The 27,885-nt window shown below is 29.3% G+C and overlaps 4 protein-coding genes across 4 annotated transcripts; all 4 read right to left on the bottom strand.

Annotated features, from left to right (window-relative positions):
• Positions 1 to 2,004: 2,004 nt before the first annotated feature.
• Positions 2,005 to 5,662, bottom strand: LOC145743864 (uncharacterized). Its single transcript, XM_082561923.1, has 6 exons — positions 5,035 to 5,662; positions 4,780 to 4,904; positions 4,602 to 4,698; positions 4,327 to 4,423; positions 4,192 to 4,259; positions 2,005 to 3,542 (listed from the first exon to the last, which is right to left on the bottom strand). The coding sequence occupies exons 1-6, from the start codon at positions 5,642 to 5,644 to the stop codon at positions 3,298 to 3,300; spliced, it is 1,242 nt and encodes a 413-aa protein (XP_082418049.1). The 5' UTR covers positions 5,645 to 5,662; the 3' UTR covers positions 2,005 to 3,297.
• Positions 5,663 to 8,821: 3,159 nt separating this feature from the next.
• Positions 8,822 to 11,325, bottom strand: LOC145743871 (microfibril-associated glycoprotein 4-like). The gene is made up of 6 exons (XM_082561931.1): positions 10,997 to 11,325; positions 10,811 to 10,935; positions 10,639 to 10,735; positions 10,455 to 10,551; positions 10,329 to 10,396; positions 8,822 to 9,385 (listed from the first exon to the last, which is right to left on the bottom strand). Exons 1-6 carry the CDS (start codon positions 11,310 to 11,312, stop codon positions 9,138 to 9,140), a joined length of 951 nt encoding a protein of 316 aa, XP_082418057.1. The 5' UTR covers positions 11,313 to 11,325; the 3' UTR covers positions 8,822 to 9,137.
• Positions 11,326 to 16,865: 5,540 nt separating this feature from the next.
• Positions 16,866 to 19,142, bottom strand: LOC145741220 (microfibril-associated glycoprotein 4-like). The gene is made up of 6 exons (XM_082558768.1): positions 18,710 to 19,142; positions 18,452 to 18,576; positions 18,274 to 18,370; positions 18,045 to 18,108; positions 17,869 to 17,936; positions 16,866 to 17,113 (listed from the first exon to the last, which is right to left on the bottom strand). The coding sequence occupies exons 1-6, from the start codon at positions 19,140 to 19,142 to the stop codon at positions 16,866 to 16,868; spliced, it is 1,035 nt and encodes a 344-aa protein (XP_082414894.1).
• A 2,641-nt stretch (positions 19,143 to 21,783) lies between these two features.
• On the bottom strand, positions 21,784 to 24,290 carry LOC145743868 (microfibril-associated glycoprotein 4-like). Its single transcript, XM_082561928.1, has 6 exons — positions 23,962 to 24,290; positions 23,776 to 23,900; positions 23,599 to 23,695; positions 23,415 to 23,511; positions 23,281 to 23,354; positions 21,784 to 22,352 (listed from the first exon to the last, which is right to left on the bottom strand). The coding sequence occupies exons 1-6, from the start codon at positions 24,275 to 24,277 to the stop codon at positions 22,105 to 22,107; spliced, it is 957 nt and encodes a 318-aa protein (XP_082418054.1). The 5' UTR covers positions 24,278 to 24,290; the 3' UTR covers positions 21,784 to 22,104.
• Between the last annotated feature and the right edge of the window lie 3,595 nt (positions 24,291 to 27,885).

Genomic DNA, 27,885 nt, shown 5'->3' with positions numbered 1-27,885 from the left:
AAATGATGTAATAGTTGACAAGTGCTAAATATCATGAATTTATTTTTTCTTTATGATGTCATTGTTAAAAAATAAAATAAAACACCTTAAGAAAATTTTAAAAACACAAAATTTTATAATTATTAACTAGTTAAAGCCAAAAAATTAAATTTAAAATACTTAAATTATTTAAAACATTTAATGAATTTATTTTTTTAATGTTTAAATTAAACTTAAAAACGCGTAAAGGAAAGTTTTGCAAAAAAGTCAAAGGAATTGGGTTCAATATAGTATCAATATAGTATTAGAACACTTCCTACACTACATAAAGTCCTGGGTTTAATTTCCAATGTTGTCATGCTGTAGCGTTCTTGAGTAAGTCGATATAAAGGATATGAACTCCTGCTAAGCGAGCACTTAGTCAGGACCTTGAGCGATTATAATGTATTTTCCAAAACTGCCAAAGGCAACTTAAAACAGGGTCGGGGTAACGGTTGTTACTTTATGTTTAGGTCGTGAAGTCGACTTACCCATGCCGATATACAAAAAATATTTATCTTTAAGAATTTCGAAATAGGGGAAATTTATTCTTATAAGTCAGTTTTAATGTTTAATAGCTTTTTTTGCTTTACTTTTATTTCCATAAAAGAAATACTAAATCGTATTTAAATTTATTTGTAAATTTACCAAAATTTGGTGAATTTTATTTGCAAAATATATTAGGCATTTAGTAAGTTTTTAGTAAAAATTGGTAACATTTTTTACTATAGTATGCTAAAGAGTAAAAACGCCATTTTGTGAAGTGTAAAAATGCCATTTTTAAATTTATTCGTTTTTCACTATGTCCATATATATCAGCTGATTTAAAATGCTATATGCTTGTGTTTTAATTAGTTATACAAATATTAATACTTCATGTAAATTACATTTTTGTGCAATAGTATATTGATGCTAATTGATTAAACATATATTCTCTTAATAAATTGATTAAGTGATAACCTAAAGTTATAGTTTTTATATAGGTATGTATATCGTTTTTCTGAGGTAAGATTTAAATGGCACTTTTAACACGATTTGTATAGCTAAAAATTTTGTGTTTTTTAAAATTTAATTTTGGTTAAACTTGGATAACTAGTAGCACATTGGTATATCATTTGTATTGCAATTACATCTGGTTTATTCCTAATATGTGCTTATATTTATATAAAGGTTAGGTATAAAGGGGGCACACATACTAAGTTAATTTATCGATAATATTCCTCCATTCGTTTAGGATATTGATTTGTTGAAAGGGAGTCACTAGTGTTAATACAATGTTGCGTTATTAAAGTTCGTCCCATGCCATTTCCTTTAAAAGAAAGTTGAATTGTTGACCAACTTGTTAAATTGTCTCTGCTTGGTTAAATAGCTCTTTTAAGCAAAGGTATCGGTTGTCAAACGTGTAATTTTGGTTACGATTTAGTGATGTTAGAAATAGAAAACTAATTCGTGTAAGATATTACTCAAAGTTCATTCAAAACTTTTTTATCCCAGTTCGGTTAATTTAAAAGTTAAAACTGGATTTCCCATATAACCTTTGTAGCGGTCTTAGTCGACCCAATCCGAAAGTTTTTGATAGAATTTTCGGACAGTTAATTGTTTGTATTTGCAGTTAATTGTTTATACCGGCAGCGTGGTGTAGTGGTAAGAACACTTGGTACCCCTTATGAGGTCGTTAGTTCAATCCCCACTGGTCTTAAGCTGTAGCGCCCGTGAGTAAGGCGATATAAACGGTATGAACTCCCGCTGAGCCAGCACTTAATCAGCAGTATTATTATCGAGCAGTTGTATTCTATATAATATCCAAAACTGCTAAAAGGCAACTCGAGACTGGGTCAGAGTAAATTATGTTACTCTATGTTTAGATCGCGCATTCGACCTTCCCACATCGAGGATAAAGATATTTACAAACAAAATTGTTAACTTGGTATTGTCTGACTGACAGTTAAGATTTCTTAAAATAACCACGCAGGAAATTCACTGTATAATTATATTATACGGCAATTTCTTACCAAAATAAAGTTCCAAAATTCATTAACGATAAAAACAAAACGTTAAAATCCCGACCTTCAAAATTAAAACTACTTTTTAGTAAGACATTGGATAACTCTTTTTGTAAAACACAAAAGTAGCTTACTAATAAGAATAGAACAAAATAAAACAACATGTTAAAAGAAAATTTCAGATTTTAAAAACAAGTCTAAGATTTAAAGACATTTAAACAACATATCAAAGTTGATCTTAATTTTTAACAAAATCATGAAAGATTACAAAAATAATTTCCACCTAAAATTAAGTTGTTAAATTTAATGTTGATAAAAGGTTAGCTCATGCATAATAAGCAACATCATTCCAGCTAAAGGAAAGTTCGGGATAACAAAAAAATTTAACAAAAAACACATGATACAAGCACAAAAAAATACAATCTACTAATTATTTTTTATAAGTGAAAAAAATATACAGTGCCATATTTTTTATTTTTAATATTTTTTTAAAGTTTTTTTGTAGTAGATAGCATTACAGTAGCAATCCACACATGCAAATACGAGCGGCACAATATAATACAATGTTAAATAGTAATAGCCAAGAACATAATATGTTCCTTACATGCCCTTAGATAATTTTTAGCGAATTACTGGATCCCTAACAAGTTTTGCCACCCTTGCCGACCCCTTACGCCTCTGGTGTGTGCGATTTTGGGTTTCAAGAGTGGATTAAGGTTTTAAATTTTAGTATGATTTTTTATTAATTTTGGTTAGGGATAGTCTAAAAAGGACTCTTATATAGTATAGGGTTAAAAAAATAGTCAAAATCTGGAAAAAAGCGAAAACAAGTCTAAGATTAAAAGACATTAAAAATATATATCGTAATAGAAGTTAATATTAAGTTTTAACAAAATCATAAAAGATTACAAAAATAATTCTCACGTAATTTTAAGCTGTTAAATTTCTTTGTTTTTAATGTTAATAAAAGGTTAGCTTGTGCACAATAAGCTACAACTTTATGACAAAAATATTTGGATTTTACACACAGTTTACAAATATTTTTACAACTAGAAAATGCCATTTTATTTACAAATATGTTATTAATAATTAGTTTTAGATAAAAATATATGAAAAGGGGTCTTCACAATTTTTCTTGTAATTCGTAAAATTTAATTATATTATATGAAAAGCTTTAAATTTTTTAATTATTTTTAAAAGTTTTCAGTTTTTTATAAGTGAAATAATTAATTTACAAATAAGCGTTTTAAATTATTTCCCTTAATTAACGAATATTTTACAACGGTCTAATCATCATTTTAGCTTTTTTAAACGAATACTGATTATTTTTCCAAGTATACCACCATATGCCACGACCACTTTCAACTCCCCCAACAAGATATTCCCCGTTTAAGTTTGAGTAAGCACAATAGTTATACCACCAAGCACCATGACGTAGGTTAGCGCAGTTACCACTAGACGTATCATGATCTTGATCAAATGTTGAAAACGGCACCCCATTCATATAACTCATCGAATCTCCTGCATAAATATAAAAGTTAAATTTATTTAAATATAAAAAGTTTAAATCACTTAAATAATTTTGAGAACTTTTCGACATAAAAAAAATTAGTTTTTCTATGAATTTACTAAATGCTCAATAATAAATAAAAAAACATTTTAATTTATATAATATTAAATAATTAATTTTTTTTTTCAATTAGTAGATTTTTAAAAAATAAAGATTTATTTTTATTGTTACGTAACCTAAGCCATTGTTTGTTTACAAATTAAAATTTTAATACGAAATAATATTTTAATAATAAAGATTGTGCAAAAAATAATAAACTATTGTGACGTCATAATTTATTATATTGTTGTACTCGAACTTTTCGAAATAACACTTATCTAACGCTCCTAAAACAAATTATAAACTCAGTATTATAATTTAAACAATTAAACCCATATAAATACTGCTGGTGCATTTAAATCGTGGTAAATTGTACAAATTAAAGCATATAAAATGCACTATATCTAATTATCTATATTTTAGAAATGCGATTGATTTTATAAACTATCACAAAACCTTGATGTTTAGCGTCTTCAACATGCGCTTATTGTAATTATATTTCAAGCGATATTTGTGCGCTAATAATTTTAAATAGTTGTTCCATGTTTGTATTTAACAAACCTGCAGTTCCCTTATATCCTCCCACAGTCAATGGATAGAAACTGTCAGGATTTCCAACTAAGAAATTGCTAAAATACAAAAGTTTAAATAATATAATAAAACTCTACAAAAAAACTTAAGTGAAATATTTCTAACCTGTATGTAGCAAAGATTTGAGTTTCATTCCAAAGGGCAAGATCTATTCTGAGTTCAAATCTTCGTGATTTTGTCAACTGGTAAAGGTTGTTCAAACCTGTATATATAAGCTTTATTATATATAAGATTGCTTTAAGTTTTTTAACATCACAATCAACTAAATTACAAAAAAATGTTAAATTCTTTCAACAATAAATTATCTTTCAATTAAATTTGCAGTTAGTTCGCAACACTAATAAAGAATAATAGTCTCACATCAGTTACCAACGACTTACCAAGCCAATATTCGCCCGATTTGTTTCCAAATCCATTCACGTAGCTATCCCAATCCAAGTAAAAGTCTTGAGACCCATCGAAACGTCTTTGAATGACCTTAAAATCAATATTTTAACTAACTTTATATAATTATTTATCTTAAAGAAAATGCCAATTACAGAAATTAATAATAATTACCGTCCATCCGCCACCGTCTGTAGTTTGGTCACAATAAACTGAAGTTGTTTTATTGTTTATGATTGTGTCGTAAACATCGCTTTCTGCATTGCTTGGTAAACCTTTGCAGTCTATTATTGACAATCCTGAAAACAAAAACTTTGATAAACATGCGAATAACAAAAAAAAAATTGGGTTATCCCTTACTTTTTCGAGCAAATAATGTAAAAGCGTGTTTATGAGCAAATAATTGAAAAATGTCTAGTTTTCACTTACCTTTAACTTCTTCGGTTTTATTTATTCGATTTTCGAGCTCAGAGATTCTTTTTTCAATCCCAAGCAACAGATCTCGGCATTCATCGCAGTTTCCCGGCTCCCCCTTTGCTCCAGGAAGACCCCTGGCTCCGTTAGTACCATTAGTTCCATCGGCACCGGGAGCTCCATCAGCACCGGGAGCTCCAACAGCACCGGGAGCTCCAACAGCACCGGGAGCTCCAACAGCACCGGGAGCACCATCGGCACCAGCAGAACCGTCACCACCGGGAGCTCCAACAGCACCGGGACCACCATCGGCACCAGCAGAACCGTTAGCACCGGGAGGTCCAACAGCACCGGGAGCCCCATCAACACCGGGAGCCCCACTAACACCTGGAGCACCGTTAACACCTGGAACACCATTATCACCTGCAGCACCGTCAACACCGGGAGCACCGTCAGCACCGGGAGCACCATCAGCACCAGGGGGTCCAATCGGTCCCCTCACTCCATCCCCCGATTTTTCTCGTTCCATCGTATTGTCATTTTTGCCACAAGTTAAAACAACTTGACTAAAGTTTTCAACTTGTGCAAACAAAAACGCTAAACACCAAAGTTTAACAAAAAACATATTTTTGTTTTGGTAATCCCTTCTAAACAAAAGAAAATTTAGTCGATAAAAATAAACAAAACTGCTAACAATATTTTAAATATATTAACAACCGTTAAACATTAATACCCAATATGATTATGTTGTTTAGAAGAAGGCAAAACTCAGGGTGCATAGTTATGCTAATATACTGGTTAACATTATTTTTTATTTCAAGAAAGCAGTAGTAATCGCATGGATTTTTGCCGCAAAAATAAAAAATGCGATAAATGTAAATTTTAAAGCTTAAAAAATTAAATGCCTAATACTAGGTATTACAAATTCACATTTAAAAACTGGAATAGACATTGACTTTTTTCTAAAATAACCCTCTTCTTAAACAAGTCGATCATCTTTATTAATTTAAAGTATTTAATTATTCTGTTATTGTCATTAAACTAAATCAAAATCCAAGGAAACCTAAAAAAGCAAATGAATTAAATAATTTTGGTATGTAATTTTATATGCTTAACTTTTTTACTGTTTGTAAACGGTTTTAGTCACACATATTCCTCGGTTTTCAATCAATAAACTACCTGCTATTTGGTATGTGTGGGTTTCTGATATCCGGGAAGAATACGACTAACTGTCGAATCATCTCCTATATGTAAGTGTGGGCAATATAATGTTATCCGGGTTAAATGCGACTAGTTGTCGAATTCTCTGCTATATCCTATGTGTGGGCTATACTTTACATGCGACTATCGCGCAATATATTAAATACCTATAGTACATTGGTATATCATATGTATTGCAATTACATTTGGTTTATTTTTAATATATGTTTACCTTTTAATTATAACAGTGATTCATTTTTACAACTGTTAATTTTATTATTGTTTATTTAAATACTTTTAAAATAAGTTACTTAATTTTTAGAGAATTTTTTTCTGGACTAAATTAGACATGAACATTTAAAAATAGGCTTTAAAATTTCAAAAGGTAATCAATTAGTTGAATTTTAACTGATAACCAACTAACCAACAACACCGATTTACTTTAAAGAAACTAATTCAAATGTTGTTTTGTTTTTATTTTTTGTATTTTTTATCCCTGGTGTAGGAAAGTCGATTTTACGGCCTGAACCATTTTGCCAGATAATTAAACTGTTAATTGTTTTTTGGCTTAGCAGGAGTATATGCCATCTATAGCTCCTTACTTGGGGATACTACAGCAAGTAAGTAGTAGGGATTAAACACAAGACCCATAGTTAAAGCCATGTGTTCAAACCACTACACCATGCCGGTTAATGCTATGGAAATAAAAACCCAGGCTATGTCCTTAAATATTATAAATAACCTTCACCATTCAGAAAACATCAGAAATGATTTAATAAAAAAATTAAATTAAAATGTTAAATAAATTCGCTGATTTTTATTGGGATTTGAATAAAAAGCAGCAACACAAATTGGCAAGTTTACAAAATTTTACTAAATAACAAAAACTAGTTAAAATGGTTGTACCAGACTACTTAGTGTGACGTCATCACCTTAACGTAACTGTACGTGTGACGTCATTATCAAGTTACTACCCCGCGTTTAACAAAATTGATGAACCTAAAACATTTAAGCACAAATATTATCTTCAATATGACGTCATTTTTGTCGTTATTAAAGTGACGCATAGTTAATCTGATTGTGACGTCACGCTACATTTGTTCATCGTCCATGTACGGAAGATTTCGCTGCGCTGGAGCAAACGCGCGACCGAACAAAAGTTTTTTCCCATTTGCCTCGTCGGTATCTCGTGCTCGTCCGGCAACCATTTTGGCTGGTCTGTGACGTCATTATGGCGCGTCAAAACGATGACGTTAGGCTCTTCTTGCCCGCCGACAAACTCGAGTTTGCTGCCCGAGAATTTCGCTTGGGCGCTTGTGTGACTTCCGCTAGACGGCGTAGTGAGCGATGACGTGCTGTTTAAACTGTGACGGTCGACGTCGGTAAACGAAACAGGTCGGCGTTGAAAATCGTACATGTCAGCCTGGTTAATGAAATGCGTATAAAGATAAAAAGAAGACTGTATAAAGAATTTTTATATATCTTTATTTTTAATATAAAAAGATCATTCAAAACTATTTTAAGCAAAGGTGTCGGTTGTCAAACGTGTAATTTTGGTTACGATTTAGTAATGTTAGAATTAGATAACTAATTCGTGTAAGATAATATTTAAAGTGTATTAAAACTATTTTATTCCAGTTTGGTTAATTTAAAAGTTAAAACCATATTTTCCATATCACCTTGTGTGTTTTGTAAGAGTGTGCTGTTGTGATGTGTTCAAGATATTAGTTAACACTATGCTGAATGACAAAAGTGTGGTATTGTTGCGGCTCGAACCCGGAACCTTTCGGTTCGCAAAAACATAGTGTAGCCTATTTTAAATAAATTCATATAATCTTACATTAATATTTAAAAATGAATATACTTTAAAATTTAAAGTTAATAAGCGTCATTGAATTTTTGTTTTATTAAGTATATCGCTTGCTTTTAGCTATAACTTGTTTATCGAATTCGCGGTTTATATTTAGCAACCATTTTAACATGGGAACTTTGAACTTGCTTAACCACAAAGACAATTTTAAAGTTATTAAATCAGCTACACTGCCATGACCGGTATATATCACCACCGTATTTAAACCTTATTACTCTTTGTTTAAGTAAATAATCTACAAGTTAAAATAGGTAAAAGCAGCAACACAATTTGGCAAGTTTACAATAATTTACTAAAATACAAAAACCAGTTAAAATGGTTGTACCAGACTACCTAATGTGACGTCACAACTTTGACGTCACTGTACATGTGACGTCAGTACTTCGACATAGCTGTGTGTCGTCATTACCAAGTCACTACCCCGTGACGTCATTAACATAATTACTTTAATGAATAAAATTTGTGTTTTTTTTCGGAGTATGCTTGTATGACGTATTTTTATTACGTCATATATGATATGTCTTTGTGTCGTAACTCAGCAGATATAGTTTGAAACATTTAAATATTTTGATGTTTTACAAGATTTTAGTGAATTACAATTATTACAAACAAATTTTAAATAAAATTATTGTGACGTCATATTTAAACTTTCTGATTCAATTTTTATATAAACACAAATTATTTACAGAATTATTTTAATGGTAAAGCAATGTTAAAATAATAATTAGCGCAACTATTTACATATTATAATCACATTTAAATTAACAATAAATGTAAACAAATTTGATTGACGTTTAATATGTGATCAGAATTCTATTAACATATTTCAATAAACATAAGCATTTATTAGTTTTAATTATACACACAATTTTTAATTACAAATATTTTACAATTAGGTTTTTATTTTAATTAATGTCCTTTTATTTACAAATATGTTATTAATGATTAGTTTTTACTTAAAACCTATAAAAAAAGGGGGCTTAACAATTTTATATTTTAATTTTTATTTAATTAGGATTATATGCATTTCTCTTAATTAACGAATATTTTACAACGGCCTAATCATCATTTTAGCTTTTTTAAACGAATACCGATTATTTTTCCAACGCAACCAAGTTATGCCACGATCATTTTCAACTCCTCCAACAAGATATTCTCCGTTTAAGTTTGAGTAATGACAATATTTATACCACCAAGCACCATGCCAGATGTTAGCGCAGTTAACATTACTCCTCCTATCATGATCTTGATCAAATGTTGTAAACGACATCCCATTATGATAACTCATTGAATCTCCTGCATAAATATAAAAGTTAAACAATTTATTTAAATATAAAAGTTTTAATTACTTAAATAATTTTGAGAACTTTTCGACATAAAAAAAAACTAAATTTTATTTTTTTTACGAATTTACTAAATGCCTTATAAAAAAATAAAAAAAAACATTTTAATTTATATAATATTAAATAATTAATTTTTATTTTAAAATTTACGTTTTTATTTTAAATTAGTAGATTCTTAAAAAATAAAGATTTATTCTTATTGTTACGTAACCTAAGCCATTGTTTGTTTACAAATTAAAATTTTAATACAAAATAATATTTTAATAATAAAGATTGTGCAAAAAATAATAAACTATTGTGACGTCATAATTTATTATATTGTTGTACTCAAATTTTTTAGATAACACTTATCCAACGCTCCAAAAACAAATTATAAACTCAGGATTATAATTTAAACAATTAGACCCATATAAATATTGCTGGTGCATTTAAATCGTGGTAAATTGTACAAATTAAAGCATATAAGATGCACTATATCTAATTATCTATATTTTACCATAGTTTAGAAATGCGATTGATTTTATAAACTGCCACAAAACCTCGCATAGATCGATCACGTGTCTAGAGATAAAGTTATATTGAAAGGGAAGCTATTATAATTTTTACTAACACCTTTTATGCTGATCTTTTAAAAAAGACCGATTTGGATTAAAAATCAGAGTATTTTTTAACTATTAATTATAAGAAAAATAAATATTTTTAAATATAAATTTTACGATAAAAAACGCGTCTTTAACATGCGCTTTTTGTAATCATATTTAAAGCGGTATTTGTGAGCTAAAGATTTTAAATAATTGTTTTTTGTTTGGTAGTCAGTCCAATTAACCACATAAAACATATTTATGTTTAACTTTTCAACTAAAACACTGCCAGTAACATAATTATATTTTACAAACCTGCAGTACCGCTATATCCTTCCACAGTCAATCGATAGAAACTTTCAGGATTTCCAACTTTAAAGTTGCTAAAATACAAAGTTGTTTATATAATAAAACTTTATTATTTAAATTATATTTTTTTACCTGTATCTTGCAAAGATTTTTTCGTCGTTCCAGGAGTTTAAATCAACTCGTAATTCAAAATTTCGTGATTTTGTCAACTGGTAAAGGTTATTTAAACCTATATATAAAAGTCCTATGATATTAAATGCAGCAGACAACTTTTACACAAATAAAAAAGTTAAAGAATTAGATTTCAAGGACTTACCAAGCCAATATTCGCCTGATATGTTTCCAAAACCATTCACGTAGTTATCCCAATCCAAGTAAAAGTCTTGAGACCCATCGAAACGTCTTTGAATGACCTTAAAATCAAAATGGTAATTTAATTATTTTTAATAAATTAAAAATATTAATTACAAAAATTAATTAATATTTACTATCCAAAAATCATCGTCTGTGGTTTGATCACAATAAACTGGTGTTATCTTATTGTTTATGATTATGTCGTATACCCCGCTTTCTGCATTGTTCGGTAAACCATTACAGTCCATGGTAGGCATTACTAAAAACCAAAAACTTGGGTAAATATGCAAATTAATAAAGGGTTACTTGTGTTAACTTACTTTTTACTGTTTGGGTTTTATTAAATCGATTTTCGAGCTCAGTGAGTTTATTTTTCAACTCAAGCAGCAAACTCTGACATTCATCACAGTTTCCCGGCTCCCCCTTCGCTCCGGGAAGACCCCTGACACCATCAACACCGGGAAATCCAGAAGTTCCGTTGAATCCGGGGGGTCCGATCGGTCCCCTCTTTCCGGGAGCCCCGGGTTCTCCGCGTTCTCTTGTGTCGTCATCGTTGCCACAAGTTAAAACAACTTGTCTGACGTTTTGTCCGCGTACAAACAAAAACACTAACACCAATAACTTAACCCAAAACATGTTTTTTGTTTAAGCAATATCTGCAAAATAAAGTCATAAAAAGTAAAAAACTATAATCAACATTTACAATAACTACAGCCTAAAGTTAAAGAAAATTTAATCACTTGAACAATCGCTGGCAGCAAGATGTCGTGGTAAGAACACTTTCTACGCTACATGAGGTCCTGAGTTCAATCCCAGGTGAACTTATACTGTAGCGTCCTTGAATAAGGCGCTATAAACGGTATAAACTTCTGCTGAGCCAGCACTTAATCAGTAACTTAATTATCGGACAATTATAATCTATAATATCTCAAACTGCCAAAGTCAACTCGAGACTGGGTAGGGGTAACTGATGTTACTTTATGTTAAGGTCATGCAGTCAACCTTCCCACATCGAGGATAAAGATGTATACAAAAAAATAAAAATAAAAGTTAAGCATTAATAAACAAAATGTAAACTCCACAATCAACATACAAAAACTTAATATTTGATTCAATCTTTATAATTCAAAGTAAGAGGCTCACTCTAAAATAACTTAAATGTATTTATATACTTAAAATTTTCTTATAACCGATCATTCTGCGCGGACAAAATATGCACTTTAAAAGCGAAAACAATTTTAAGTTAAAAATTGAGCTTAGTTTCTCTGTCTGGCTGACATTTTTAAATGAAAACACGGATTATGATTAGCTAAAAAAGGCACTAAATATTATATTTTAATTCTTTACATATCGTCTGTTATTCAAGTTTTAAAAAATACGCAAAAGACTCTAGTAGATTATGACGTAAAAATTGTAGAAACGCTGTTTTAAAATACGGTTTGGCAGATTTTTCTCTTGCGCTTAAAAGTTTTTAATAATTTTAATAAATTTATATTTTAATAAAAGTTTATTTTAGTATAACTTGTACTTATTGTTCGCGAAAACAAACCTGAGCATAATGTAAGACAACCCAACTAATAAAATCTCAAGCTAGTGGGCGCATAGGCTGAGCGATTCTGTTAGGCTAAGCAATATTTTTATAAGAAGTCCGGTAGTGTGGCGAACCGGTCATGGCGTCGGACTACAAACCGAAAGGTTTCGGGTTCAAGCCGCACCAACGTCACACTATTCGCCCTTAAGTCCGGCGTTCACGGATAGCTCAAACACGTCACAATATCATACCCCTACCCAATAAAGAATATAAAACCTAAAAAATATATATATATATATATTAAAAAAAAGGCAAACCAAAGCGTTAAATAAACAAAAATTATGTTATAATAATAGTTTTTGTTATGTAGGTACATCTACAAGTTTAATAAATCGATGGCAGCAGTAACTTAAACGATCTGACTGCTAGTCTTAATGGCTGTTTGTAAGAAAAAGTAAAATGGTCTAGTTTCGCTTTTAGATATATTCATACAGTTAAAAACCTAACGCTTTTTGGTTTACTGATGACAAGTTTACTGTTAGAGTAAAACACTGTATTTGTAAACCACAACAATTTTGCCTTAAACTTTTAACTCAAATTTGGAACGCAGTGTAATAGGATTGTGATTCATAGTCTGCTGGAGTGACGACAAAACCCATTTTTAAATATAAAAGTTTTAAACTAAGGTTCCAGATTAACTACACAATCAAAATTAATAAATATATTCTTACAACAAAATATACGTTCATATAAAAGCTAAATGACCCTGAGCCCCACTGTTTAAAAAATAAAACCACAAAATGCTTTTGTAAATTAACCATATTACTACGATTGCTTCGTCATATGCACAAGACGATATTTTAACTTTTTATAATATTTGAACTCGTACTTCTACTTTAATATAACTTTGCTTTTTTACCAAAATAACAAACAACACACTCAATTTTTTTGGGTGGGCACTCCCCTATTCTATATCGTATTGTTCGTTGTACACTCTTCTCTTGTACTTCGTCGTTAAAGATGCAAGGACACCTGTATTTATACGCAGAAAGAACAAAGCTTTTGAAGAAGATTATTTAGGAAGTATTGCGTCATTCTAAAGTAAAATAAGGTGATATTGTTCTAGGTAACTAAAAGAACTATTGTTGTCAGTTCAGCTAAAAATGAGGTAATGTTTTTTATGCAGTCAGCCAAAAAACAAGTTTCCGTCGTTCTTTGTATTCAAACAAGCAAGTAATGGATGTGGTTTTAAGTAACGCTTGAAATAGGAATATTTATTAAACTTTGTCAAAACCCTGTTGCACGAAGGTCTTGTGTTAAAGCCAGTAATCTTATTACCGGTTCTGCATGGTTTAAGTTTTGTGTTTAAAGTGCTTTGCCTTTTGTACTCTGACGTATTTTGTTTAGGGTCTTAAGATAAATTTTTATTTAAAAAATGATGTAATAGTTGACAAGTGCTAAATATCATGAATTTATTTTTTCTTTATGATGTCATTGTTAAAAAATAAAATAAAACACCTTAAGAAAATTTTAAAAACACAAAATTTTATAATTATTAACTAGTTAAAGCCAAAAAATTAAATTTAAAATACTTAAATTATTTAAAACATTTAATGAATTTATTTTTTTAATGTTTAAATTAAACTTAAAAACGCGTAAAGGAAAGTTTTGCAAAAAAGTCAAAGGAATTGGGTTTAATATAGTATCAATATAGTATTAGAACACTTCCTACACTTTATAAAGTTCTGGGTTTAATTTCCACTGCTGCCATGCTGTAGCGTTGTTGAGTAAGTCGATATAAAGGATATGAACTCCTGCTAAGCCAGCACTTAGTCAGAACCTTGAGCGATTATAATGTATTTTCCAAAACTGCCAAAGGCAACTTAAAACAGGGTTGGGGTAACGGTTGTTACTTTATGTTTAGGTCGTGAAGTCGACTTACCCATGCCGATATACAAAAAATATTTATCTTTAAGAATTTCGAAATAGGGGAAATTTATTCTTATAAGTCAGTTTTAATGTTTAATAGCTTTTTTTGCTTTACGTTTATTTCCATAAAAGAAATACTAAATCGTATTTAAATTTATTTGTAAATTTACCAAAATTTGGTGAATTTTATTTGCAAAATATATTAGGCATTTAGTAAGTTTTTAGTAAAAATTGGTAACATTTTTTACTGTAGTATGCTAAAGAGTAAAAACGCCATTTTGTGAAGTGAAAAAATGCCATTTTTGTCCATATATATCAGCTGATTTAAAATGCTATATGCTTGTGTTTTAATTAGTTGATGCTAATTGATTAAACATATATTTTCTTAATAAATTGATTATGTGATAACCTAAAGTTATAGTTTTTATATAGGTATGTATATCGTTTCTCTGAGGTAAGATTTAAATGACACTTTTAACACGATTTGTATAGCTAAAAATTTGTATTTTTTAAAATTTAATTTTGGTTAAACTTGAATAACTAGTAGCACATTGGTATATCATTTGTATTGCAATTACATCTGGTTTATTCCTAATATGTGCTTATATTTATATAAAGGTTAGGTATAAAGGGGGCACACATACTAAGTTAATTTATCGATAATATTCCTCCATTCGTTTAGGATATTGATTTGTTGAAAGGGAGTCACTAGTGTTAATACAATGTTGCGTTATTAAAGTTCGTCCCATGCCATTTCCTTTAAAAGAAAGTTGAATTGTTGACCAACTTGTTAAATTGTCTCTGCTTGGTTAAATAGCTCTTTTAAGCAAAGGTATCGGTTGTCAAACGTGTAATTTTGGTTACAATTTAGTGATGTTAGAAATAGAAAACTAATTCGTGTAAGATATTACTCAAAGTTCATTCAAAACTTTTTTATCCCAGTTCGGTTAATTTAAAAGTTAAAACTGGATTTCCCATATAACCTTTGTAGCGGTCTTAGTCCACCCAATCCGAAAGTTTTTGATAGAATTTTCGGACAGTTAATTGTTTGTATTTGCAGTTAATTGTTTATACCGGCAGCGTGGTGTAGTGGTAAGAACACTTGGTACCCCTTATGAGGTCGTTAGTTCAATCCCCACTGGTCTTAAGCTGTAGCGCCCGTGAGTAAGGCGATATAAACGGTATGAACTCCCGCTGAGCCAACACTTAATCAGCAGTATTATTATCAAGCAATTATAGTCTCTATAATATCCCAAACTGCCACAGGCAACTCGAGACTGGGTCGGGAGTAACTGATGTTACTCTATGTTTAGATCGCGCATTCGACTTTCCCACATCGAGGATAAAGATATATACAAAAAAATTGTTAACTTGGTATTGTCTGACTGACAGTTAAGATTTCTTAAAATAACCACGCAGGAAATTCACTGTATAATTATATTATACGGCAATTTCTTACCAAAATAAAGTTCCAAAATTCATTAACGATAAAAACAAAACGTTAAAATCCCGATCTCCAAAATTAAAACTACTTTTTAGCAAGACATTAGATAACTCTTTTTGTAAGACACAAAAGTAGCTTACTAATAAGAATATAACAAAATAAAACAACATGTTAAAAGAAAATTTCAGATTTTAAAAACAAGTCTAAGATTAAAAAACATTTAAACAACATATCATAATATAGAAGTTGATCTTAATTTTTAACAAAATCATGAAAGATACAAAAAAATAATTTCCACGTAAAATTAGGCTGTTAAATTTAATGTTGATAAAAGGTTAGCTTATGCATAAGAAGTTACATCATTCCCGCTAAAAAAAAGTTTGAAATACCGAAAAAATTATACAGAAAACACACATGATACAAGCACAAAAAAATACAATCTACTAATTATTTTTTATAAGTGAAAAAATATATCCGGTGCCATATTTTTTATTTTTAAATTTTTTTGTAGTAAATAGTATTACAATAGCAATCAACGCATACAAATACGAGCGGCACAATATAATACTATGTTAAGTAGTAATGGACAAGAATATAATATGTTCCTTACATGCCCTTAGATAATTTTGAGCGAATTACCGGATCCCTAACAAGTTTTGCCACCCTTGCCGACCCCTTACGCCTCTGGTGTGTGCGATTTTGGGTTTCAAAAGTGGATTAAGGTTTTAAATTTTAGTAAGTTTTTTTATTAATTTTGGTTAAGCATAGTCTAAAAAGGACTCTTATATAGTATAGGGTTAGAAAAATAGTCAAAATCTGGAAAAAAACGAAAACAAGTCTAAGATTAAAAAACATTAAAAAATATATATCGTAATAGAAGTTGATATTAAGTTTTAACAAAATCATGAAAGATTACAAAAATAATTCTCACGTAATTTTAAACTGTTAAATTTTTTTGTTTTTAATGTTAATAAAAGGTTAGCTTATGCATAATAAGCTACAACTCTATAAAAAAATTTTTTTGATTTTACACACAATTTACAATTATTTTTACAACTAAAAAAATGCCCTTTTATTTACAAATATGTTATTAATTATTAGTTTTTACTAAAAACCAATGAAAAGGGGGCTTAACAATTTTTATTTTTATTTATTTATTTGATTAAGATTATATGCAAAACTTTAAATTCTTAATTATTTTTTATAGTTTTGCGTTTTTTAATAAGTGAAAATGATTAATTTACAAATAAGCGTTTTAAATTATTTCTCTTAATTAACAATTATTTTACAACGGCCTAATCATCATTTTAGATTTTTTAAACGAATATGAATAACTTTTCCAATGAAACCAATTTATGCCATGACCACTTATAACTCCCCCAACAAGAAATTCTCCGTTTAAGTTTGAGTAACCACAAGCGTTATACCACCAAGCACCATGACGGTAGTTAGCGCAGTTACCACCACTCCACGTATCATGATCTTGATCAAATGTTGTAAACGACATCCCATTATGCCAATCCATCGAATCTCCTGCATAAATATAAAAGTTAAACAATTTACTAAAATATAAAAAGTTTTAACTACTTAAATAATTTTGAGAACTTTTCGACATAAAAAAAAATATTTTATTTTATGTCGAAAAACTAAATTTTATTTTTTTTTATAAATTTATTAACTGCCTTATAATAAATAAAAAAAAAATTTTAATTTATAAAATATTAAATAATTAATTTTGACTTTAAATTTTGACTTTAAATTTAATTTTGACTTTAAATTTTTTATTTTAAATTAGTAGATTTAATTTTTATTTTAAATTATTAGATTCTTAAAAAATAAAGATTTATTCTTATTGTTACGTAACCTAAGCCATTGTTTGTTTACAAATTAAAATTTTAATACGAAAATAATATTTTAATAAAAAAAGTTGTGCAAACAATAATAAACTATCGTGACGTCATAATTTAATATATTGTTGTACTCAGACTTTTTAGATAACACTTATCCAACGCTCCAAAAACAAATTATAAACTCAGTATTATAATTTAAACAATTAAACCCATATAAATACTGCTGGTGCATTTAAATCGTGGTAAATTGTACAAATTAAAGAATATAAAATGCACTATATCTAATTATCTATTATTTAGAAATGCGATTGATTTTATAAAAATCACAAAACCTCGATGTTAAGCGTCTTCAACATGCGCTTATTGTAATTATGTTTAAAGCGATATTTGTGCGTTAATAATTTCTGAATAGTTGTTCCTTGTTTGTATTTAACAAACCTGCAGTACCGCTATATCCTCCCACATTCAATCGATAGAAACTGTCATGATTTCCAACTGAGAAATTGCTAAAATACAAAAGTTTAATTAATATAATAAAACTCTACAAAAAAACTTAAAAATTTTTCTGAAATTTTTCTAACCTGTATGTAGCAAAAATTTGAGTTTCGTCCTAAAGGGCAAGATCTATTCTGAGTTCAAATCTTCGTGATTTTGTTAACTGGTAAAGGTTGTTCAAACCTGTATATATAAGCTTTATTGTATATAATTTTGCTTTAAGTTTTTTAACATCGCAGTCAACTAAAATACAAAAAAAAAACAATAAATTGCCTTCCAATTAAATTTGCAGTTAGTTTGCACCACTGATAAAAAGTAATAGTTTCACATCAGTTTACAACGACTTACCAAGCCAATATTCGCCCGATATGTTTCCAAAACCATTCACGTAGTTATCCCAATCCAAGTAAAAGTCTTGAGACCCATCAAAACGTCTTTGAAATACCTTGAAATTAATATGTTAAATAACTTTATCAATATTAAAATTTAAATTAAATGCTAATTAAAAATGTTTAGTCATAATTACTGTCCACCCACCATCGTCTGTTGTTTGGTCACAATAAACTGAAGTTGTTTTATTGTTTATGATTGTGTCGTAAACCCCGCTTTCTGCATTGCTTGGTAAATCTTTGCAGTCTATTATTGGCAATCCTAAAAACAAAAATTTTGGTAAACATGCGGATGATATAAAAAAATTTGTCGGGTCAACCCTTACTTTTTCGAGCAAATAATGTAAAAGTGTGTTTATGAGCAAATAATTTAAAAATGTCCTGTTTTGACTTACCTTTAACTTCTTCGGTTTTATTTATTCGATTTTCGATGTCAGAGATTCTCTTTTCTATCTCAAGCAACAGATCTCGGCATTCATCGCAGTTTCCCGGCTCCCCCTTTGCTCCAGGAAGACCCTTGGCTCCGTTAGTACAATTAGTTCCATCGGCACCGGGAGCTCCATCAGCACCGGGAGCTCCAACAGCACCGGGAGCTCCAACAGCACCGGGACCACCATCGGCACCAGCAGAACCGTTAGCACCGGGAGGTCCAACAGCACCGGGAGCCCCATCAACACCGGGAGCCCCACTAACACCTGGAGCACCGTTAACACCTGGAACACCATTATCACCTGCAGCACCGGGAGCACCGTCAGCACCGGGAGCACCATCAGCACCGGGAGCACCATTAGGTCCCCTCACTCCATTCTTTGAATTCTCTCGTTCCATCGTATTGTCATTTTTACCACAAGTTAAAACAACTTGACTAAAGTTTTCAACTTGTGCAAACAAAAACGCTAAACATCAAAGTTTAACAAAAAACATATTTTTGTTTTGGTAATTCCTTCAAAACAAAAGTAAATTTAGTCGATAAAAATAAACAGAACTGTTAACAATATTTTAAATATATTAACAACCGTTAAACATTAATACCCAATATGATTATGTTGTTTAGAAGAAGGCAAAACTCAGGGTGCATAGTTATGCTAATATACTGGTTAACATTATTTTTTATTTCAAGAAAAAGTGGTAATCGCGTGGATTTTTGCAGCAAAAATAAAAAGTGCGATAAATGTAAATTCTAAAAATTATAAAATTAAAAGCCTAATACTAGGTATTGCAAATTCACATTTAAAAACTGGAATAGACATTGACTTTTTTCTAAAATAACCCTCTTTTTAGGATAGTCGTTTATCTTTATTAATTTAAAGTATTTAATTATTCTGTTATTGTCACAAACACTATATCAAAAGCCAAGGAAACCTAAAAAAGCAAACGAATTAAATAATTTTGTTATGTAATTTTACATGCTTAACTTTTTGCTGTTCGTAACCCGTCTTAGTTTAACATATTGATCCTTTTCGACCAATAAACTACCTGCTATATGTTTTGTGTGGGCCTTTGATATCCGGAAAGAATACGACAAACTGTCGAATCATCTCCTATATGTAAGTGTGGGTAATATGTTATCCGAGTTAAATGCGACTTACTGTCGAATTCTCTGTTATATCCTATGTGTGGGCTTTACTTTATATGCGACTATCGCGCAATATATTAAATAACTAGTGGCATATTGGTATATTATTTGTATTGCATTTACATTTGGTTTATTCCTAATATGTGCTTATATTTCAGTTTATTAATGATTACCTTTTTACCAATTTTTTTTTATATTTTATTCAAACACTTCCTATTTTAAAAACAGTTTCATTTATTTATTTATTTCTTAAATATTGTTTATTGACTTACACCCCTTAGAAAACATCATAAATGTTTTCTGTTTAAAAAAGAAATTTAACGAATTAAAATTTTAATTTATTCGTTAATTTTTATTGGAATTCGAATAAAAACCACCAATCAAATTGGCAAGTTTACAAAAATTTACTTAAATTCAAAAACTAGTTAAATTTGTACTACCAGACTACTTAGTGTGACGTCATAACTATGACGTGACGTTAAAAAAAAACAAAACAAACATAAAACAAAGAGAAAATTAAATACATATATTACGTAAGATTTGACAACTGAACCTACTATTAAACCCTTTGTTTTACTAAAATACAATTTAACCTTATTCTAATAAGCAGCTAATTATCCTCAAAAGTTTTTTTATTGTTTAAAACTTCCATTTCTGACACAAAAAGACAATATTTTTACCTGTATTTACTTATTTATACACACTCATTAAGGTTTAGTTTTAACGTTTTATGTAACAGAGATATAAAATTTAGTGATATTAACCCCTTTAAAATTTATTTTTAAACTAATTGGGACTTCATAACAAAATTACATTTTATTAGATTAATTTCTAATATCTGGGTAATTTTTTTAACTTGAATAAATTTGTTTTAGTGCAAAACTTAATTGGATTTTTTTTTGACAACTTTTTATATTAATACAGTCAGTGACATACTTACGAAAAGTGTTACGTTATTTTTTAAATATATTTTTAATATACACATAACCCTAATGAAAAAGCCTGGCTTTACTTTTTTACTGTTCGTAACTCGTCTTATAGTTTCACGTATTGCTCAGTTTTTGGCCAGTTACTTACATACTATATGCTATGTGTGGGTCTTTGATATCCGGGAAGATTACGACAAACTGTCGAATCATCTCCCATATGTAAGTGTGGGCAATATTATGTTATCCGGGTTAAATGCGATTAGTTGTCGAATTAACTGCTATATCCTATGTGTGGGTTTATATGCGACTATCTCGCGATATATTATTTTTTTGTTAATTTAAAAGTTAAAACCATATTTATATTTAAACCTTATTACTCTTTGTTTAAGTAAAAAATCTAAAAAAAAAAGTCAAAATAGGTAAAAGCAGCAACACAATTTGGCAAGTTTACAAAAATACAAAAACCAGTTAAAATGGTTATACCAGACTACTTGGTGTGACGTTATTACCTTGACGTTACTTAACATGTGACGTCACTGCCTCGACATAGCTTTGTGTCGTCATTACCAAGTCACTACCCTGTGACGTCATTAACATAATTGTCAACAAAAATTTGTGTTTTTTTTCGGGGTATGCTTGTGTGACGTATTTTTATTACGTCATATATGATATGTCTTTGTGACGTCACTCAGCAGATATAGTTTGAAACATTTAAATATTTTGATGTTTTACAAGATTTTAGTGAATTACATTTATTACAAACAAATTTTAAGTAAAGTTATTGTGACGTCATATTTAAACTTTCTGATTCAATTTTTATATAAACACAGATTATTTACAGAATTATTTTAATGGTAAAGCAATGTTGAAATAAAAATTAGCACAACTATTTACATATTATAATCACATTTAAATTAACAATAAATGTAAACAAATTTGATTGACCTTTAATATATGATCAGAATTCTATTAACATATTTTAATAAACAAGCATTTATTAATTTTAATTATATACACAATTTTTAATTACAAATATTTTACAATTAGGTTTTTATTTTATTTAATGCCCTTTTATTTACAAATATGTTATTAATGATTAGTTTTTACTTAAAACCTATGAAAAGGGGGCATAACAATTTTATATTTTAATTTTTATTTAATTAGGATTATATGCAAAACTTTAAATTTTTTAATTAAATTTTTTAATAAGTGAAAATAATTAATTTACAAATAAGCGTTTAATTTACAAATAAGCGTTAATTATTTTCCTTAATTAACGAATATTTTACAACGGCCTAATCATCATTTTAGATTTTTTAAACGAATAAAAATTATTTTTCCAATAATACCAAGTTATGCCACGACTACTTATAACCCCCCCAACAAGATATTCTCCGTTTAAGTTTGATAGATGACAATCATTATACCACCAAGCACCATGATAGCCGTTAGCGCAGTTTTCACCAATATCCCTATCATGATCTTGATCAAATGTTGAAAACTGCATCCCATTATGATAACTCATCGAATCTCCTGCATAAATATAAAAGTTAAATTTATTTAAAAACAAAAAGTTTTAATCACTTAAATAATTTTGAGAATTTTTTAAATAAATTTTCAAAGATTTATTCTTATTGTTACGTAACCTAAGCCATTGTTTGTTTACAAATTAAAATTTTAATACAAAATAAAATTTTAATAATAAAGATTGTGCAAACAATAATAAACTATTGTGACGTCTTCGTTGATATATTTTTGTACTCGGATTTTTTGCAATAACACTTACCCAACGCACCAAAATTATTGTAATTGTTACGAAATAAATGTTATTGTTTGTTTCCAAATTATAATTTTAATACTAAAATATAGACTGGTGTGACGTCATAGTTAATTTAATTGTTTTACGCGCATTTTTAAGGTAACAACTAACCCTCCAATTAAACAAATTATAAACTCAGTATTATAATTTAAACAATTAAACCCATATAAATACTGCTGGTGCATTTAAATCGTGGTAAATTGTACAAATTAAAGCATATAAAATGCACTATATCTAATTATCTATATTTTACCATAGTTTAGAAATGCGATTAATTTTATAAACTGCCACAAAACCTCGCATAGATCCATCACGTGTCTAGAGATAAAGTTATATTAAAAGAGAAGCTATTATAATTTTTACAAACAACTTTTATGCTGATCTTTTAAAAAAAGACCGATTTGGATTAAAAATCAGAGTATTTTTTAACTATTAATTATAAAAAAATAAATATTTTCAAATATATATTTACGATAAAAAACGCGTCTTTTATTGTAATCATATTTAAAGCGGTATTTGTGAGCTAATAATTTTAAATAATTGATTTTTGTTTGTTAGTCAGTCTAATTAACCACATAAAACATATTTATGTATAACTTTTCAACTAAAACACTGCCAGTAACATAATTATATTTTACAAACCTGCCGTACTACTGGCATTATATCCTTCCACAGTCAATTGATGGAAACTTTCAGGATTTCCAACTTTAAAGTTGCTAAAATACAAAAGTTTATTTATATAATAAAACTTTATTATTTAAATTATATTTTTTTACCTGTATCTTGCAAAAGCTCGAATATTTTTGAAATCTTTAAGACTAATTTGAAGTTCAAATCTTCGTGATTTTGTCAACTGGTAAAGGTTATTTAAACCTGTATATAAATGTCTTAATATATTAAATGCAACATACAACTTTAACATAAATAATAAAGTTAAAGAATTAGATTTCAAGGACTTACCAAGCCAATATTCGCCCGATAAACTTCCAAATCCATTCACGTAGTTCTCCCAATCCAAGTAAAAGTCTTGAGACCCATCGAAACGTCTTTGAATGACCTTAAAATCAAAATGTTAATTTAATTTAATTATTTCTAATAAATTAAAAATATTAATTACAAAAATCAATTAATATTTACTATCCAAAAATCATCGTCTGTGGTTTGATCACAATGAACTGGTGTGATTTTATTGTTTATGATTATGTCGTATACCCCGCTTTCTGCATTGTTCGGTAAACCATTACAGTCCATGTTGGGCATTACTAAATACCAAAAACTTGGGTAAATATGCAAATTAATTATGGGTTACTTGTGTTAACTTACTTTTTACTGTTTGGGTTTTATTAAATCGATTTTCGAGCTCAGTGAGTTTATTTTTTAACTCAAGCAGCAAACTCTGACATTCATCACAGTTTCCCGCCTCCCCCTTCGCTCCGGGAAGACCCCTGACACCATCAACACCGGTAAATCCGGAAGTTCCGTTGAATCCGGGAGGTCCGATCGGTCCCATCTTTCCGGGAGCCCCAGGTTCTCCGCGTTCTCTTGTGTCGTCATCGTTGCCACAAGTTAAAACAACTTGTCTGACGTTTTGTCCGCGTACAAACAAAAACACTAACACCAATAACTTAACCCAAAACATGTTTTTGTTTAAGCAATATCTGCAAAATAAAGTCATAAAAAGTAAAAAACTATAATTAACATTTACAATAACCACAGCCTAAAGTTAAAGAAAATTTAATCACTTGAACAATCGCTGGCAGCAAGATGTCGTGGTAAGAACACTTTCTACGCTACATGAGGTCCTGAGTTCAATTCCAAGTGAACTTTTACTGTAGCGTCCTTGAATAAGGCGCTATAAACGGTATAAACTTCTGCTGAGCCAGCAATTACTCAGTAACTTAATTATCGGACAATTATAATCTATAATATCTCAAACTGCCAAAGTCAACTCGAGGCTTGGTCGGAGTAACCAATGTTACTTTATGTTTAGGTCATGCAGTCATTCTTCCCACATCGAGGATAAATATGTATACAAAAAAATAAAAGTTAAGCTTTAATAAACAAAATGTAAACTCTACAATCAACATACAAAAACTTAATATTTGATTCAATCTTTATAACTTAAAGTAAGAGGCTCACTCTAAAATAACTTAAATGTATTTATATACTTAACATTTTCTTATAACCGATCATTCTACGCGGACAAAAAATGCACTTTAAAAGCGCATAACAATTTTAAGTTAAAAATTGAGCTTAGTTTCTCTGTCTGGCTGACATTTTTAAATAAAAACACGGAGTATGATATGCTCAAAAAGGCACTAAATATTATATTTAATTCTCTATATATCGTCTGTTATTCAAGTTTAAAAAAAATACGCAAAAGACTCTAGTAGATTATGACGTAAAAATTGTAGAAACGTTGTTTTAAAATACGGTTTGGCAGTTTTTTCTCTTGCGCTTAAAAGTTTTTAATAATTTCAATAAATTTATATTTTAATAAAAGTTTATTTTAGTATAACTTGTACTTATTGTTCGCTATAACAAACCTGAGCATGATGTAAGACAACCTAACCAATAAAATCTCAAGCTAGTGGGCGCATAGGCTGAGCGATTCTGTTTGGCTAAGCCATATTTTTATAAGAAGTTCGGTAGTGTGGCGAACCGGTCACGGCATCGGACTAAGGGTCGAACGGTATCGGGTTCGAGCCGCACCAACGTCACACTATTAGACCTTGAGCCCGGCGTTTACAGATAGCTCAAAACACGTCATAACAGCACACCCTTCCCCAATAAAATAATACAAAACCTATTAAAGATGATATAAAAAAATATATATTTTAAAGAAAGGTCCGCTAGTGTGGTTAAACGGTCATAGCAGCGGACTACGGGCCGAAAGGTTTTGGGTTCGAATCGCACCATTGCCACACTATTCGCCCTTAAGCCCGGCGTTCACGGATAGCTCAAACACGTCACAATATCATACAACTACCCAATAAAAAATATAAAACCTAAAAAAAAATATATATATATATATTAAAAAAAAGGCAAACCAAAGCGTTAAATAAACAAAAATTATGTTATAATAATAGTTTTTGTTATGTGGGTACATCTACAAGTTTAATAAATCGTTTACAGCAGTAACTTAAACGATCTTACTGCTAGTCTTGATGGCTGTTTGTAAGAAAAAGTAAAATGGTCTAGTTTCGCTTTTAGGTATATGCATACAGTTAAAAACCTAACGCTTTTTGGTTCACTGATGACAAATTTACTGTTAAAGTAAAACACGTAAAAATTTGTAAACCACAACAATTTTGCCTTAAACTTTTAACTTAAATTTGAAACGCAGTGTAATAGAATTGTGATTCATAGTCTGCTGGAGTGACGACAATACCCATTTTTAAATAAAAAAGTTTTTAACTAAGGTTCCAAATTAACTACATAACCAAAATTATTAAATATAATCTTACAACAACATATACGTTCATATAAAAGTTAAATGGCCCTGAGCCTCACTGTTTAAAAAATAAAACCACAAAATGCTTTTGTAAATTAACCGTATTACTACGATTGCTTCGTCAAATGCACAAAACAATATTTTACCTATTTTTATAATATTTGAACTCGTATTTTTTCTTTAACATAACTTTGCTTTTTTATGGATTTTACTAAAATAAAAAACAACACACCCAATTTTTTTGGGGCACTTATCTATTCTATATTATGTTGTTCGTTGTACACTCTTCTCTTGTACTTTGTCGTTAAAGATGCAAGGACACCTGTATTTATACACAGAAAGAACAAAGCTTTTGAAGAAGATTATTTAGGAAGTATTGCGTCATTCTAAAGTAAAATAAGGTGATATTGTTCTGGGTAACTAAAAGAACTATTGTTGTCAGTTCGGCTAAAAATGAGGTAATGTTTTTTTATGCAGTCAGCCAAAAAACAAGTTTCCATCGTTCTTTGTATTCAAACAAGTAAATAATAGATGTGGTTTTAAGTAACGCTTAAAAAACAAATATTTATTGAACTTTGTCAAAACCCCGTTGCACGAAGGTCTTGTGTTAATGTCAATATTATTATTACCGGTCCTGCATGGTTTAAGTTGTGTGTTTAAAATGATTTGCCTTTTGTACTTTAACGTATTTTGTTTAACACTGGGTCGCAAGCTTATTTTTAATTAAAAATGATGTAATAGTTAGCAAGTGCTACATATCATGAATTAAATTTTTTTTTATGATGTCATTGTTAAAAATAAAATAAAACACTTTAAGGAAATTTTTAAAAACACAAAATTTTATATTTATTAACTAGTTAAAGCCAAAAAATAAAATGTAAAAAACTTAAATTATTTAAAACGTTTAATAGGTTTATTTTTTTAATGTTTAAATTAAAATTATAACTAGTGAAGGAAAGTTTTGCAAAAAAGCCAAAAGAATTGGGTTCAATATAGTATCATAAACTAAATGCACAATTTTTGCTATTTAAAAAAAAATTAATATACATAAAATAAATAGGTAAAAATAAATCGCGTTTTAAAAAATAATGCCAATGGTTAGAAAAGCAATAGTCAGAACACTACCTACACTACATAAAGTCCTGGGTTTAATTTCCACTGTTGTCATGCTGTAGCGTTCTTGAGTAAGTCGATATAAAGGATATGAATTCCTGCTAAGCCAGCACTTAGTCAGGACCTTAAGCGAGTATAGTGTATTTTCTAAAACTGCCAAAGGCAACTTAAAACAGGGTCGGGGTAACGGTTGTTACTTTATGTTTAGGTCGTGAAGTCGACTTACCCATGCCGAGGATAAAGATATAAACAAAAAATATTTATCTTTAAGAATTTCGAAATAGGGGAAATTCATTCTTATAAGTCAGTTTTAATGTTTAAAAGCTTTTTTTGCTTTACGTTTATTTCCTTAAAAGATATTACTAAATCGTATTTAAATTTATTTGTAAATTTACCAAAATTTGGTGAATTTTATTTGCAAAATATATTAGGCATTTAGTAAGTTTTTAGTAAAAATTGGTAACATTTTTTACTGTAGTATGCTAAAGAGTAAAAACGCCATTTTGTGAAGTGAAAAAATGCCATTTTTAAATTTATTCGTTTTTCACTATGTCCATATATATCAGCTGATTTAAAGTGCTATATGCTTGTGTTTTAATTAGTTGATGCTAATTGATTAAACATATATTTTCTTAATAAATTAATTAAGTGATAACCTAAAGTTATAGTTTTTATATAGG

Source organism: Corella eumyota, chromosome 2, assembly GCF_963082875.1.
Source record: "Corella eumyota chromosome 2, kaCorEumy4.1, whole genome shotgun sequence".
Classification (NCBI taxonomy): Eukaryota; Metazoa; Chordata; class Ascidiacea; order Phlebobranchia; family Corellidae; genus Corella; species Corella eumyota.
This window is presented reverse-complemented; position numbering and strand designations above follow the sequence as displayed.

What these genes read in the sequence shown, in the direction of transcription:
- LOC145743868 (XM_082561928.1), bottom strand. Translation starts at nt 24,277, where the DNA reads ATGTTTTGGGTTAAGTTATTGGTGTTAGTGTTTTTGTTTGTACGCGGA. An exon ending in CAGACGATGATTTTTGGATA is followed by an intron (nt 23,696 to 23,775) that starts GTAAATATTAAT and finishes TTTGATTTTAAG; the next exon opens with GTCATTCAAAGACGTTTCGA. An exon ending in ATCGGGCGAATATTGGCTTG is followed by an intron (nt 23,512 to 23,598) that starts GTAAGTCCTTGA and finishes ATTTATATACAG; the next exon opens with GTTTAAATAACCTTTACCAG.
- LOC145741220 (XM_082558768.1), bottom strand. Translation starts at nt 19,142, where the DNA reads ATGGAACGAGAGAATTCAAAGAATGGAGTGAGGGGACCTAATGGTGCT. An exon ending in CTCAGAATAGATCTTGCCCT is followed by an intron (nt 17,937 to 18,044) that starts TTAGGACGAAAC and finishes TTTGTATTTTAG; the next exon opens with CAATTTCTCAGTTGGAAATC. An exon ending in AGGATATAGCGGTACTGCAG is followed by an intron (nt 17,114 to 17,868) that starts GTTTGTTAAATA and finishes ATATTTATGCAG; the next exon opens with GAGATTCGATGGATTGGCAT.
- LOC145743864 (XM_082561923.1), bottom strand. Translation starts at nt 5,644, where the DNA reads ATGTTTTTTGTTAAACTTTGGTGTTTAGCGTTTTTGTTTGCACAAGTT. An exon ending in CAGACGGTGGCGGATGGACG is followed by an intron (nt 4,699 to 4,779) that starts GTAATTATTATT and finishes ATTGATTTTAAG; the next exon opens with GTCATTCAAAGACGTTTCGA. An exon ending in ATCGGGCGAATATTGGCTTG is followed by an intron (nt 4,424 to 4,601) that starts GTAAGTCGTTGG and finishes TTATATATACAG; the next exon opens with GTTTGAACAACCTTTACCAG.
- LOC145743871 (XM_082561931.1), bottom strand. Translation starts at nt 11,312, where the DNA reads ATGTTTTGGGTTAAGTTATTGGTGTTAGTGTTTTTGTTTGTACGCGGA. An exon ending in AAAATCTTTGCAAGATACAG is followed by an intron (nt 10,397 to 10,454) that starts GTAAAAAAATAT and finishes TTTGTATTTTAG; the next exon opens with CAACTTTAAAGTTGGAAATC. An exon ending in AGGATATAGCGGTACTGCAG is followed by an intron (nt 9,386 to 10,328) that starts GTTTGTAAAATA and finishes ATATTTATGCAG; the next exon opens with GAGATTCAATGAGTTATCAT.